The 15,057-nt window shown below is 32.5% G+C and overlaps 1 protein-coding gene across 1 annotated transcript; it reads right to left on the reverse strand.

Annotated features, from left to right (window-relative positions):
- Positions 1 to 12,090: 12,090 nt before the first annotated feature.
- LOC131053819 (cysteine-rich receptor-like protein kinase 2) lies at positions 12,091 to 15,057 on the reverse strand. The gene is made up of 7 exons (XM_057988468.2): positions 14,050 to 15,057; positions 13,696 to 13,818; positions 13,463 to 13,590; positions 13,170 to 13,383; positions 12,844 to 13,075; positions 12,607 to 12,757; positions 12,091 to 12,511 (listed from the first exon to the last, which is right to left on the reverse strand). Exons 1-7 carry the CDS (start codon positions 14,855 to 14,857, stop codon positions 12,227 to 12,229), a joined length of 1,941 nt encoding a protein of 646 aa, XP_057844451.2. The 5' UTR covers positions 14,858 to 15,057; the 3' UTR covers positions 12,091 to 12,226.

Genomic DNA, 15,057 nt, shown 5'->3' on the forward strand with positions numbered 1-15,057 from the left:
TATACTCTTATAGGTGGATACATAACCAGGGAGGGATCTGTTAACAAAATCTGCAATGAAGGCCTTCAACATCTATATGTGTAGACTTATATGAACTAAGAGCATCAATTGCAACTTCTATTAGTCCTGCAAGTTGTTAAAATATACTTGTATGTTACTTGTTGCTGTGCTATCTATATATCAAAGATTATCTGACATTCTATAGACTACGAGTAATAAGTGGCATGCATGCAGAATATTCTGGGTAGAGTTAAAGATAAATTCTTCCATGACACTCATCCATTTCTATTACCCTCTTAGTATAAATTTTACATGCCTGAGTGAGTTAGCTAGACATAGATACAGGCATGACAAAATCCCCTTTATCCCCTTTTGTTATTGTATCCTGGATATCATCCATTATCAGGGATAGCATCCCGATACAAAAACAAAAGGAAATAAATAGGTGATTCATAACTATGGATGAGCATTGTTCAAAAAGGGAATTATCTAAGAACTTTGTTTATGATTATATCATATCTACTACTTTTTACTTGTAGATAAATGAGGTTAAGGATTTAGAAACACTAAAGAAGGAAATTGAAACACTCTGTTTATATTTTCTTATTTACGTTTCTCTGTTTAAATCTTGGAATGGCAGTTCCAATCGGATAAATGGCTGAGGAATAATCCTAGACAGGAATATAAAATATAGTATTTGAAATAGGAAATTAAATTTTACTAACAATCTTGGCAAGTGGTATGAAAACTAACCATGCAGGGGGAGCAAGGCCATCTTTAAGAAAAGAAAGGAAGACAGTTGTGCTAAAAAGGCCTATAAACAACATTTAATCAAAGCTCAAACTCAAGACAGTCACAAGGAGAACAATGATAATTGTAATAGGTTAAAAGGGGCTTGTAAGGGAAAAAAAATATCTTCCCACTTGATCACCCTTAGCCTGGGGTGCTATTGTAATTTTCAAGAATCTTTTCTTATATGTAATAGTTGTAGAATTTTCTAGACTCTGGTCCCGGGCAAGGCCGGAGGTTTTCTCACCTTCACTCTTTCCTACCGGCGCCCGCACGAGTGGCGTGATGTAAAATTTGATAATGATTAATAAAATTTTCGACTTCAGCCTTTTACTGATAAAAAAAAAAAGATTTCCACTCATTTTTTTGTTAATTCTATATGCTCATTAGCTAAACTAATAACTTAAATTGAATGCATTGAGTGTAATAGTTATTACTTTTTTTATCACACAAAAAAGTGACTGTTATGATGTATATAATAATTTTATTGTCATTTGAACTATTAATAGAGTTGAAATTTGATTCAATAAATTAAATAAATTAGATTATGCATATAAATTATTTAAAAAGATAAATAAAATTTAATATTTTATGTAGTTGTTAACAACATGAACCAACTTGAACTTGTTTATCTCCTCATTCAGAATAATATCATCAATTTCTACGTCATACTTTTTGCGGATATCCTAGGTGTGGTACCATATTTTTTTTGCCTCTTATTGAAGGCCTCATCATGATAGACAAAAATAAATTTTGAGATAAATCACATAAATGATCTAAATCTTTTATTTTTCATTACTAGAAAAAAAACAACTCTTTACTATTAAAATTTTCAAGAAAACTGAAATTATTAATAATCCTAATTTTTTAATGTCACTTATTTCTGATCCTAAATCTCTAAAATTTGTAATATAGAAAATTCAATGACCTCTTAAAAATAACTTTTAAAACTGGGAAGAAATTAATTCAGATTGAGGAGATATATTTTAACAAATTTTCCAATTATTTTCTCAATTCTTCTCTAATTTCTTTGAATATACTTTGATATGCTTTTAAAATACCCTCTAAAATAAAATAAAAAATTCTAAACTTTGTAAGATATGTGATTTCTGAAATGACCTACTAAATTGAAAAAATGACTTGCCTTCATGATGGCAAGATCACGCTTTGACACCACTTGAACTATGAAATAACTTATACAAATAAGGAATAAAATATGAATATGTTGAAAATAATATTAGTATTCCTATCCTAACAAGAATTAAAAATAATTATAAACTATAGTCACATAAATCTGTCCACTTAATTAAATGAGTATTTACAATTTATTTGATTATTTCACCATCAGTCATAGTTAATTAAATTAATATTTAATTAATTCATCCTCAAACTCTTCTCCTATTAATTAAATAAATTATTTAATTTATTTAAATTAATTCATTAAGCCACACTCAAAATCAATTAAATGAATATAACACATTTACTTAATTTAACCCCCTTTCCTCTTTTAAATAAATAATAAAATATTTATTTAAATCCCTAAACTACTGCCCCCACTTGCATTCTCCTACAAATGCAAGTTGCACCTATTTTGTTGAAATAATAAATTTTATTTTAATTAAAATCCTATTTTCCCTCACCCACCAAACCCACTTGCATCCTAAACTTATTCTAGATTCTTCTAAACCATTCCTAATTAGCCTAAACCCATCCCCTAATTATTGTCACATTCCTAAGCAACTTGAAGTCACTTCTCAAAGCCTCCAAAGTCTTTGAAAAGCATTAAATGTTTTATGTCTCCAACAAGTTAACCCCTAAAGTCTTCCAAACAATTAATGGCTCTTACATAACCATTAATGGTTAACTCAACTCACCCACATGGTTAGAGACTTTCCCTCTAACTCAACCTTCATTTAACTCATGGGTCTCTTCAAGCATTCATTGCTTTGACCATGGTTATCCCCACTAACTCTTGCACAAGAGTTTGTCCATTGGATAAAGGCATTATTCATTGAATAAAGGCTTTATTCATTCAACTCAAGCCTAACCTTACCTCCTAAGGTAACCTTCATGTCATCTCAAGCATTTAGTGCTTCTTCCTCTCCTCTCAAGCCATCTCACGAGGACATTTGTCATCTTGGGATTGGGTGAAAACCCTCTCATGGATCATAAACCCGTCAATCCTGAGCCTTGTTGAGATTACTCAATCTCAACCCTCCATTTCTCTATTTTTCCTATAAATAGAGATCATTTCCTTGATATCCAAATCCCGAAATCTTGTACGCATCTAATCTATAGTAAAATTGAGAGAGCATTTAGGAGAAAATCATATCTAAATTGTTAGTTTGGCTAAAATTAACATAGATTAGTTAGGTTTTCTCATATTTAGCTTGTATTTGCATATTTTAATCATTTTTCATAAATCTTGAATCTCCATAAGACTTCCATAGTAGTGCAAAAAGCTGAGGGCTACTCTCATGTGGAACTTGGAGAGGAGAGGAACAAGGGAGGAGCAGCTATGAGCATGTTGGCAAGCATTTGGGAGTGTTTTGTATCTTTTCTCCATTTTTGTATGCTTTCCATAATATGTTTGATATCTCTCTTGATATCCATGCTTAGAATTGTAGTTTCCTTTGTATTTCGTCTATGATTAATACTACTAACACTAATGAATGTTTGTCTTGTGTGTTTCCTAACATCCTTTTTGCAATGCATCATAAACCGATATATTTTATTGAAAAATCCATTTATTGATAAAAGAAACAATGTACAAAAGAGATTCCTTTCAAGAGAAACACGTTGAAAGAGGAAATTAAATTTGACTTTAATTGTAATGAGGCATTACAACGATGTGAATATTGGCCTATAATCTTTAAGTGAATCAATACAAAAGAAGCTTATAGTTTACAATAAGAAAGATATCTCTTTTCTCCAAGAGTATCAAGCACAAGCTCATCTATAATGAAATTCATAGTGGAATTTATAGTGACGCATAGAGATCCCTTGTGATCTTTAGCAATGGCTACTTGGGACTGAACTTTATGAAATTTTATTTGGAGCTCTAGATTGTTGCTGATTTTCTCTTTCAAGGTTTCAACAAGAGAAGATTTTTGTAAAATAATGCGAGAGAATAGATCATGAATAATTACTTCTACAAAAAGGAAGGCATTAGAAAAAGAAGCTTTACATCTTAATAGTCATATATATAACAAAATGCATTGATTTAATTCAAATAATACAACCTTAATAATATTGATTTCCAACTTAATTTTCTGTTAAATATAATAGAAAGAAGAAATAGAAAGATCCTTTTACTAAACAAATAATATTTTCTAACCTATCCAATTTCTTATCTAAGAGAAATTTGTATCACATAATTTTTTAACTTTCAAAGCCTTGATTCATCCCATCAATTTCTTACACGCGGAGTCAAATGATCTTGTCCTGTTCCATCCTCCTATTCAAATTTTTTAGGTTCAAAGGAAAACAAATTGACAATCCCATTCAATCTTGTCGCAAGCATAACCAACAAGTAAACTTGTTTCAAGTCAAGTGTTTTAACAAATAGAATTAGCCCTATACGGAACCATTAGTTAAACGTATGGTGGAACTAGAAGAGTCAAAAGTCTTCCTAAAGCTCTTTAGAGTACAATATTCATGTTCATGACAACATGGCTAGAGAGAGTTCTTTTTCAAAAATTGATGTAGATGTAGACAAGCACAAATGCATTTAGTAGTCAACAAGGAATGGTCGGTATGGTTTTCTGTCAATAGCACAATGCTACCCTAGTTGTCAAACAGAGGGCCCCGTTGCATCAGATATTTCCATATTCAAGTATTTAACTTGTTCAAAGTCCAGCTGTGTAGGAATGAAGTTATGACAAAACAAAAAATAGGCCAATTATTTTGATGTTCAACACTCAAAATTCCACACTTCTTCTGGCTTCGTTCACATATGGTTAGGGATGTCACTTTTCTCTCTTCCTTCTCTCATACGTTCATTAGTAGTCAAGTAGGGAGTCATGGTGATAAGGCTCATCTTCACATGGCACATTCATGACTCTAGGAAGGTCGTAAGAGGTACTGAAGCTTGTCTCAACAACACAATATTGTCTATCGAATAATTGCTTGGTTAATGTTGGGGCAATTGGTTGATCCGCAACCACACTTTTCTTAGTGATATGATTTTTTTTTCTCTTTCTAAATAGCATCAATAATTTCATTTTCTTATTGATTAGTAATTGTAGACAACATTTTCTTATTGCTAAGTTGTAGCTATAACTATTTTTGAATAGTTTAATTTTTTAAATTTTAATATTTAAATCATAGAAAAAATTCTTTTGGAAAAAAAGTGCAATGAATTCAAACAAAAGAATTAGTGCATATAAGATCTAAAGAAATAATAGAATAAATATAAACTAAATACTGTTAGGATAACCGATGAACAACTGAGAGAGGAGGGGGGGGGGGCGTGAATCAGTTGTTAACATATTATATCATTTAGTTCACTTAATAACCTTTAACCAGATTATGTACCAGTAAAGAAGAAACAGATACCAGTAAACAATACAACTTAACATTTAAACAGATAATTAATGCAAAGCAACTATACAACATAACACCATGATTTGTACGTGGAAAACTCGGAAAGGGAAAAACCACGGTGGGAAGCCTACCCACAATCATATGATACTTCTACAGAAAATATGTGATACAATGAGGGGCCTGCACATGCAGGAAGGCATACTGCCTAGAGCGTACTACTCATTACAAAAGAGTCTCACTGACTACAGAGAGGTTATAGCCACCTCAAGATAAATGGACAACAATCTAGAATAATGAACTGCCAAAGATATCATCTACCATGCATGATTACAGTCCCAATTAAGCTCAATATCGGAGGCTTTTGACCTCTTCCTTAATCCCAAATCGATCACCTATGATCGACCAAATCTCTTTTGCATATGATATTGCATTTCAAGACCACGAATATCTTTTCGCATTTTCATAACCTAATCTACAATGAGATCTTACATCATTTTATACCAACCCTAAGGCCTAAACTAATTAGGTTGGCCACCTAAAATATATTACAATAAGATCATTACATAAATCCAAATTACAATGATATGCCATGTCGGCTTAAGACCAAAACAACAATAACCAATTCATAGAACATCTTGAAACATCCCAATAACGTGTAGAGTACACGTTATTATGATACTGGTCCATAACCTATGTAGGCACCAGACCTATCATGGATCCACCACACCAAAGCAATGTCTTCAAGCAGTTGAAGCACAATCAAAGAACATCTTTAGCATCCTAAAATCCATGTAGAAGCTACACCAACACCACTTATCCTATTGGCAAATGCACACTCCAATGAGAAATTGTAGGTGATTGAAGGTATTCTCATTGATGGCAACCTTACAATCATTTGATATCGATAGGCACCGACACCGAAAAGAAAGATTACTGGCACCATGGCCAATAGGAATTTTGTTTAATTATATTTTGTATTTAATTATAAAATTATTTTGTAAGCTGACATGGCTGATTGTAATAAGACTCATATAAGTATGAGATCTTTTAGATCATTTAGGTAGTGGATATGGTTAGATTATTATAGACCTAATGTGCGAATTGTAAGGCAGATTTTGGATAAGGGTTTATGATTATTACAGAGCTTAAACCGGTACTGAACTTGGCATAGCAAATGCTGATCTAAAGCAGTACATGACATTGGATTTGTATAATCCATTTTTGTAAGTCAGTGAGACTTCATTTGTAACTGAGCAGTGAGCTCTAGGCACTTGGCCTTCCTACATGTGTAGGCCCCTATTGTAACAGTAATATTCTCTTATTGGCCAGTAAGTAAATATTGTGGGTCACAAATCCCATCGAGTTTTTTCCCACACTAGGTTTCCTCTTTAAAATATTGTGTTATGGTGTGTCTTTCATGTTGTGCTTATTGTTCTTATTTACTACATTAATTTTGGTTTATCGGTACATAGTTTTAGAATGCTTTTTATATAATAAGATCAGAAAATTCATCCACAAGTCAGATACTGATTCACCCCCCCTCTCAATATCTTTGGGAATCCTAACATATGCATCCTGTCAAGATTCCTCAGTAAAAGCTTTGCTAGTAAAACCTTAAACCAATGATGATAAGGGTTTACAAGAGTGTATGATAGCATCCGATTACCAAGTCAATACCAACTGACCAAAACATGCTCAAGGAACATGTAACACATGAAATCAAACATACTCCATTGATCCAAACATGTCGGAAGTGTCCAACAAATAGTCTCTTCTGTCGGTAACACTAGATCTTCTACCGGTAACCAAAACTTGTTTGCCAGTAATCAACCATAACAGCTAGTGTTGACATCAATGACAAAACATCAATGCAACACATAATCAATTCATCTATAATTCCAACAAATACTGTATGTAATATTTTCAACTTGGAAAACATTGGTAGATAAAAATCCTAGTACAACAAAATCAATTTGCAAGTTCTCTTGATCTTTGATTGAATAACCAAAATTTTAAATTTTCTTCAAGCTAGTATAGAACATTCTTAATTTTACAAAAACATATCAAGAAAATTTATGATTATTGTATTAAGAAAGTTTAGAGAATGAACGGAAGGGGCTTCAACAAAACAATGACCTTGGCTAGATAGAATTGGTTATCACCAAATAGATCATTTTTTAATTGAAATATCCATGTGCAATTCATTACCTACTCAAAGAAGCTATGGAGTTATAGAATCTGAACAATTTTTATATGCTCTTAGTAATAGATATGAGTTACATTTAGATAGGCTCCCTCATGGTAATAGGAGTGTAGATTCTAGGTCCTTTCTAAGCTAGCCATCCAATAGGTAAACCTAATGAAATACCAAATATTAATGATAATTTTAAAGGCATCATTCCCTTCTAGATTTATGATAATTCAATTAGCATATATAGAAATGCCTTATCCATAAATTCTAATAAGCCTTATACTATGCATCATAAGGGAAATAACAAAATTTTAAAGAAGAATGATAAAAAAGTTTATCATCATTTGTAGAGGAACAAATAAAATCCATATAAGATTTTTAAATTTAAGATAAGAGGTCTTAGATGGGACCTATAATAGCTAACATTTTAGAAAAAAACTTTGACTTTTCTAGCTATAGAGAGTCTTAGTGATTGAATAACTTTTTTAAAAAAAATTAGCAGTTATAACTTACCACAAGATAGAAAGAGAGGCTTCAAATGCAAAGGCAATTCCTAGAAATCAAAATATTTCCCCATGATCAATACATTTCCAAGTAAAAAAGAATATAACCAATCAAGTTTGGGAAGAAAATATTACCAATAGCATTTTATTTATATGCATTAAATACTCATGCTAGAGGCTTGATAAAATATATAATGGTGAAGAAGAGTATGTTTGATACTGTTCTCATCCTCAAGAAGAGTGAGAAAATAATCATTAATAAAAAATCTATTGTCTAGCTGAATAGATGAATTAGGGAAGACAATATTCTTAAGAAAATTCTAGGGGACCACATAGACAAAAAGATAGCCAATCAAGGTTTCCCATATGCAATCCTTACATAAAGAATCTAATCAATGTTTCATACAACTTTATAAGTGAACCCAAATAAATATACATATCTCCTAATGATGCTTGAAAAATAAATATTTATTTTACATAATTAAAATAATATAGATTATACAAGGTGTATAACACCCTTGTATAACACCCATTTGTAAATAAAAAATATGTATGTTCATTTAAAATAATACAGATCATTTAATATTCTAGTAGAGAAATTATGTATGTTCCTTTCTAGAAATAAAAAATAATATGGACAATTGATATATTTTGTAGGCCAATACCAACATATAAAGTCCTTTGGATAGTCATTTTTCTTTCTTCTGAATTTGATTCTTTTTAGGAGAGGTGAGATATCAAATATTTTATGTTAGTCACAAATATGTTAAAGCACCTAAAAACACATTCGAATGAATGTGTATTATGACGATTTCTATCCTCAATCTGAATTCCAAACTTTAATTTGTGCAAATAGGATTGTTGTATAAACATATGTTAAATAGAGAATAGACTTTTGTTCTATTTAATTAATTTTACAGGCAAATAAACTGGTTAACTCAACTTCATCTTCAAATCCATTTTTTCGAGAACATGTGGTTCTCTTCATAGTGGCACATGAAAATTGACTATCTATTTTGGAGCTTTAACTAGTGCTTCCCCTTTCTCACATTGCTATCATTCTTATTCTTCTTTTCCATGTTCTTTAGAGGAGCTAAATGATTATACAAATTGAAAAATCTTTCTTCCATATGCCAATATTTATCACAATGTCTATAATTGTGATTATCCTTGCATTCCTCTTACCCCTCGCTTGCCTTTTCCTTTGTCCTTTTCAATAGCTTATATTTTACTACCCTATTATTTACATTAGAGAAATAAATTCTCCTTATATTATCTAACTCTAAATAATTCACTAAGGGTTAACCCTCATTTATCTTCTAGGGTTTGGATATCAATAGGAGCCTCTTTAGGGACCTAAGTTGACTACCAAGTATTTTATGAGTACCTCTTGATCTATATCATTCTTACAAGAAGATAAATTTCCTTCTTTCTAAATTCATTAGTGTGCACCTATACAAATTAGCCCCACCCATGTCCATTATCGTGAAATTGAATGGACGTCTCTTCTTCCTCACATATAAGAGAAATTTCTTGAGCAATACCTTAAAATCATCTCACTTACATACTAGTGGGTAGATTAGGAATTCACGGGAAGGAGGCATACCTCTCATACTATTATGTAGCATATTTGGATAGATTTTCCCATGCAAAAGAGATCATATGGTGAAGACCTATATATGAATAATCTATTAACATAACAAATTTCTATACCTACTTCCCTATTTAAAAGACTAGAAATTTTAACCTCAACTTTCTAATAAATATTATTCTCACAAAAAATAATTCTCTTCATCTTGTTTAGCCTTATTTAATTATTCTTCTTTATGTTTTTAATATAAAATCTAAATTCCTAAACAAGACTAAATTATATGTTTTCTACATTCCTAAACAAGACTAAAGTTATATATTTTCTAATTTATCCAACTTTTTATCTAGGAGAAACTTGTGTGACATCCATTTATTTGAACTTTCTAAGCCTTCATCCTTATCCATTTGTTATCCATGTCTAGTCAATGATCTTGTCCTATTCCATCATCTTATCATGCCAATATTAGTCAATATTGTCATGAGAATAACCAACAAGTAAACTTGCTTCAAATTAATCTATTGACAAATAAACCTAGCCCTATATGGAACCATCATTTGAACAATAAGTGGGGAAGAAAATTTTGTTTGATCTGTACAATTTAACTCAATCAAAACAAATTGTATCAAATCATCTTTTAAATTTCTAATGCTTTCCTCGTCCTCATCCATTTCTTATGGATGTGTAGTCAATGATCTTGTCCTATTATGCCAATCATAGTAAACTTGTTTCAAATGAGTCTATTAACAAAGAAACTTAGTCCCACATGGAACCACTGGTTGAACATGTAGTGCAAGAAGAACCAAAGTCTTTGCAAAAGTCTTGTATTAAAAGTATACTAGCAATTTCACATTGGTGTGCAATGGGTACACCGAAGAGGAGTGGAAAGTCGAATGGAAAAAAATGGATCTATTTTTACATACATTTGTGCAATATGTGAGATCAATTGGCAGTCCATTTAGCAACTGACATTGTTTATGGCACAAAGGTTTCAATGGATAAGTGATAGCTTTAAATCAAATATGCATCCAACTACATGAATCCAAACAAAATTGAAACTTTGTGAATTTTGTAACTTCCCAATTTTGTAAGGTGATTTTAGAACTACTAAAGTCATATAAACAATTCTGATTTCTTATTTCAGTTCATTTATCTCCACAAGCTTGCACATTATGACTAATGCACTTACATAGATATTTGCATAAAATGATAATAAGCAAAAACTTGAATCATTTCTTTACCCAGTGAACTCATAAACATCAAATAATGATCAACCCTTAAAAACATTTTAAATGCCTCCACACAACGATTGTTTCATCTACTCTTTGTCATATAGTTCATTCTCATAATAAAAATATTTTGATACAGGACTCTTACATGATGCCAGTACAAACATTTAAAATTCATGATTCATAACGAATGGAGTAGATGATTTGAATTATCTTACATCCATTTTTATTGGTTTTCAACCATTGATCTGAAAAATTTAGCTTATTCATTTCAAATAAAAGATACGCCTTCAGCATAAAATATTAATGTTCATAACAGCATGGTTAGTGAGAGATCCTTTTCGAAGGTTTGATGCTGATTTAGACAGGCACGGACGCATTCAGTATGGTAAGTGGGAGATCTTTAAAAAGTTTGATGTCGATGTAGACAGGCACGGATGCATTTAGTGGGAGATCTTTTTTGAAATTTCTCAACCAAACAATGCTGTCCTTCTTGTTATTGCTCTCTCCTACTATACTCAAGATTGGGGAGATTTCAATATGCGTTTGTGGAGACAATTGGTTGATTCATAACCACAATATTCTGGGTTATAAGATTTTTTTTTTTCGTTCTTAATAATTTAAGTTCAAGAAATCTTAGACAATATTCATTCCACTACAACGAATAAAAATTAAATTAAAAATAAATGGTCTCAATGATGAATTTTAATTCATTGCAAAATGAAAAGTTATATATCTCCCTGGTTGTCAAACAGACGGCCCCATCATCTCAGATATTTCCATATTTAAGTATTAACTGGTTCAGGAAAGTCCGGCCGTGTAGGAGTGAAATTACACCACCAAAGAAACAAAAAAATAAACATGTCAATTAGTAGTCAATTATTTTAGTATTGTTTATTTTGTTTGGACATATATATTCACAACTACAACTTCATTTGGAATGTCCAGTCTAGTTGAAAATGCCGTAGACATGAGAATACCAGCTAATCTAATATAAGAAATCTCAAACATTTTCTCAATACTACTTTCTATACTTTCTATATGATGTTTTTTTTAGTAAAAAAGTTTTTATTAATAAGAAATGGAGGTTTGACCTAAATCTTTACAAATGAGTTGAACATATATCTCTTTTAGTGCTACCACAAATTTTTATTTGCACAATTAATTATAATTTCTATATTGAAAATCAATTTATCAGCGCCAAGATCTTTCAATTTGTTACACCTCTTTTGAAAATTTCATGACTAAACGGAGAAAATATATATTGGAATATTTTCAATCCTATTTGAAAAGAGGAAGGATTATATAATCGGTTAGATATTAACAATCCATCGTTCCTTGCTACTCTTCATTTGCCCTTCAACAAGAAAAATAGCCACTATTAACAAGCAATAAGGGATTCTGTAATTGTTGCACTTGATTCTGTAAATTTCATGGACGGCATGTCTTCGAAAGATGTATGTAGATGTTTCTGAAAATCAAACTCATCTTTCCTTAAGAGTATTGTCACGACCTCAGACATTGATGGCCTATGCTTGGCAGAATCTTGTATGCAAAGAAGTGCAAGGTTTATCACCCTCAACACCTCTTCTTCCTTATACCCTTCCATCTCCTTTTCACTTCTAATTAACTCTAAAACCTTGCTATCTTCGTGTAGTCCCCAAACCTGCCATTAGTTTTTTAAGCAAATGATCAATATGTTTAAAGTAGAGAATGATGCGATTAAAGCATTAAAAGAATTTTAATAGAATTTTAAAATACCCATTGAAGAAGATACTGCATATCAGGTGGTTGCTTCAAGTCAATGCTTTTTCTACCACTGACAATTTCGAGAACTACCACACCAAAGCTATAGGTGTCAGCTTTCTCTGTTAATTGCCCATACCTAGCATATTCAGGAGCCGTGTATCCTCTGAGAAAATCCATAAAATCGGTGTTACTATCCCTATTGAAACTTTGGAATTGGAAAAATAGTAGATAAAGTAGGAGTTTTCTTACACTGTTCCTGCAACTCTCGTGCTAACATGAGTTTTATCATTAGGAAGAAGTCTAGCGAGCCCAAAATCTGCTATTTTTGCCTGAAAGCTGTTGTCAAGTAATATATTACTTGATTTAATATCACGATGGATGATACAGATATGGAATTCCTCATGGAGATACGCCAGCCCACGAGCAGTGCCCAGGATAATGTTGAACCTTTCCTTCCAGCTCAAAAGTCTTTTATTTTTTCCTACATGTAGAGAAATTCACTAGACTTTCAAAACCTATCATGTTTGTTGTAACAGAAGAAAGAAACAAAAGACGAAAGTTCAGGAATAGCTAACCAAATAATATTCTGTCAAGGCTGCTATTGGGCATGTACTCATAAATCAGGAGTCTTTCATGGCCTTGTCTGCAACATCCGAGTAAACGCACAAGATTTCTGTGATGAACATTGGAAATGAGTCTCACTTCGCTTTCAAATTCAGAAATTGCACGTGCAGAGTCACCTAATGTCAGCTTCTTTACTGCCACAACTTTGCCATTTTTCAACGTACCCTGCAAATATCGAGTAACTCATCGTTTGAATACATCAAAACAGAAGCCTGATATGAACTGTAAATAAACAATAATTTACCTTAAATACTTCACCAAACCCTCCTTCTCCAAGCTTATTTCCCTGATCAAAATTGTTAGTTGCCTTCTTCAGTATCTTGAACTCAAAATCTTCTGGCCCACGGAGTTCCGTTGCTCCTTCAATATCCGCTGTTCCATAGATTTGTTATATGAGTATTAATCAAGATCGAATTGACTTGCGAGACTTTCGCTTCATCATCTATAATATATTATATTTGGCCTTTAACAGTTTACCTTTTTTCTGGCCTGGCCGCATTGTCTGCATCCCGAAGACAACGAGACAAGTTAGAAAGCCAAGCAGGAATACCCCTCCCACAACACCTACTATTATCGACTTTGGAGAAGTCGCCTTCTTCCCTGAAAAACAAAACGGAGGATACCTCAACGGTGAAAAAAACATAGTAAACAGAAGTAAATGTCTGACAAAATTTTAAGGAAAATCGTTTAGGTGATCGACTGAAGCTCTTCATTACTTGATTCTATGAAATTACATTTCTGAAATTGTTAATTCAAACTTACTTCTAAGCAAAACTATCAAAAGCGCTAAAAAAATTGAAGTTCTTCAATTGAATATAATTAGAATCTAACCTGTGGGTAAGAAACGTGCCGAGTTGATAGTCGCATTGCTTGGAAAAAAGGGTACGGAACTGTATCGCAAGTAGCAGGCGACGTCTATAGCCCGTCCCTCGGAGACAGGAAAACACTTATTTATGTTGGTCTGAGCATTACTCAGACAATTTTTGCAGGAATCTTCTGGAATAGAACGTAAACAGAAGGCAAGTCCATAGATAGTGGTATTAGAGGGCCCTTGTCTAGTCTCCGCAGCAAAATAATCTTTTAGTCGAGGAGTTTCAGTGTAAAGATCACTTATCAAACTTCGACCAGTTGCGGAAATTAAATCGGAATTGGTGGCGTCGACATTGCCGCAAAGTGCTTGTGGTCTGACATCAGAATTGAAATTCTGATCGTAACTCAGATTATAAAAATTGAAATTCTCATAACGCAGATAACAGCCGTCGTAGTACGCTGTGACGGACACACCGGAGCAGTTGTGAATTTTGTTCTCTGCAACTTTTATGCAGTTAAGGCAATCGGCAGAGGACTTATCCTTTCTGCACTGCGCCAGAACGTATACTGATTCCGTAGATGCCACCTCGTCTTTTGTAGCAAATCCAGATGGAACAACTTCTTTCACCACAGATGCCAGCGCAGAGTTCAATTTATTCTGAAAGAGGGTTGCGTTGTTGGGGAGGCTGGTACTGCATAGGTACGACAAAAGTCTAGTCTCTGGATCTGCTCTAATGGGGGCTATTATTAATATGGGAAATAAAATAGTAAACCTTACAGTATTCTCCACTCGCCAGCGTCTTACAGCCATGGCTCTGGATTTTTCCATTGATATTAGAGAGACGTTAGGATTCCTGAATTGTTTTGATAGAAGAAAAACAGGAGATTATTATATAGACATTAAAATTGCAGGGGAGCCATTTATTTTAATAATATTACAGCTATATCGTTTAGTGCATTCGAAGTCAAAGAAAGGCAACTAAGACCATAGACCCAATACATTATTACACTCAAATATTTTGAAAAGTC

This window comes from Cryptomeria japonica, chromosome 10, assembly GCF_030272615.1.
Source record: "Cryptomeria japonica chromosome 10, Sugi_1.0, whole genome shotgun sequence".
NCBI classification, from domain to species: domain Eukaryota; kingdom Viridiplantae; phylum Streptophyta; class Pinopsida; order Cupressales; family Cupressaceae; genus Cryptomeria; species Cryptomeria japonica.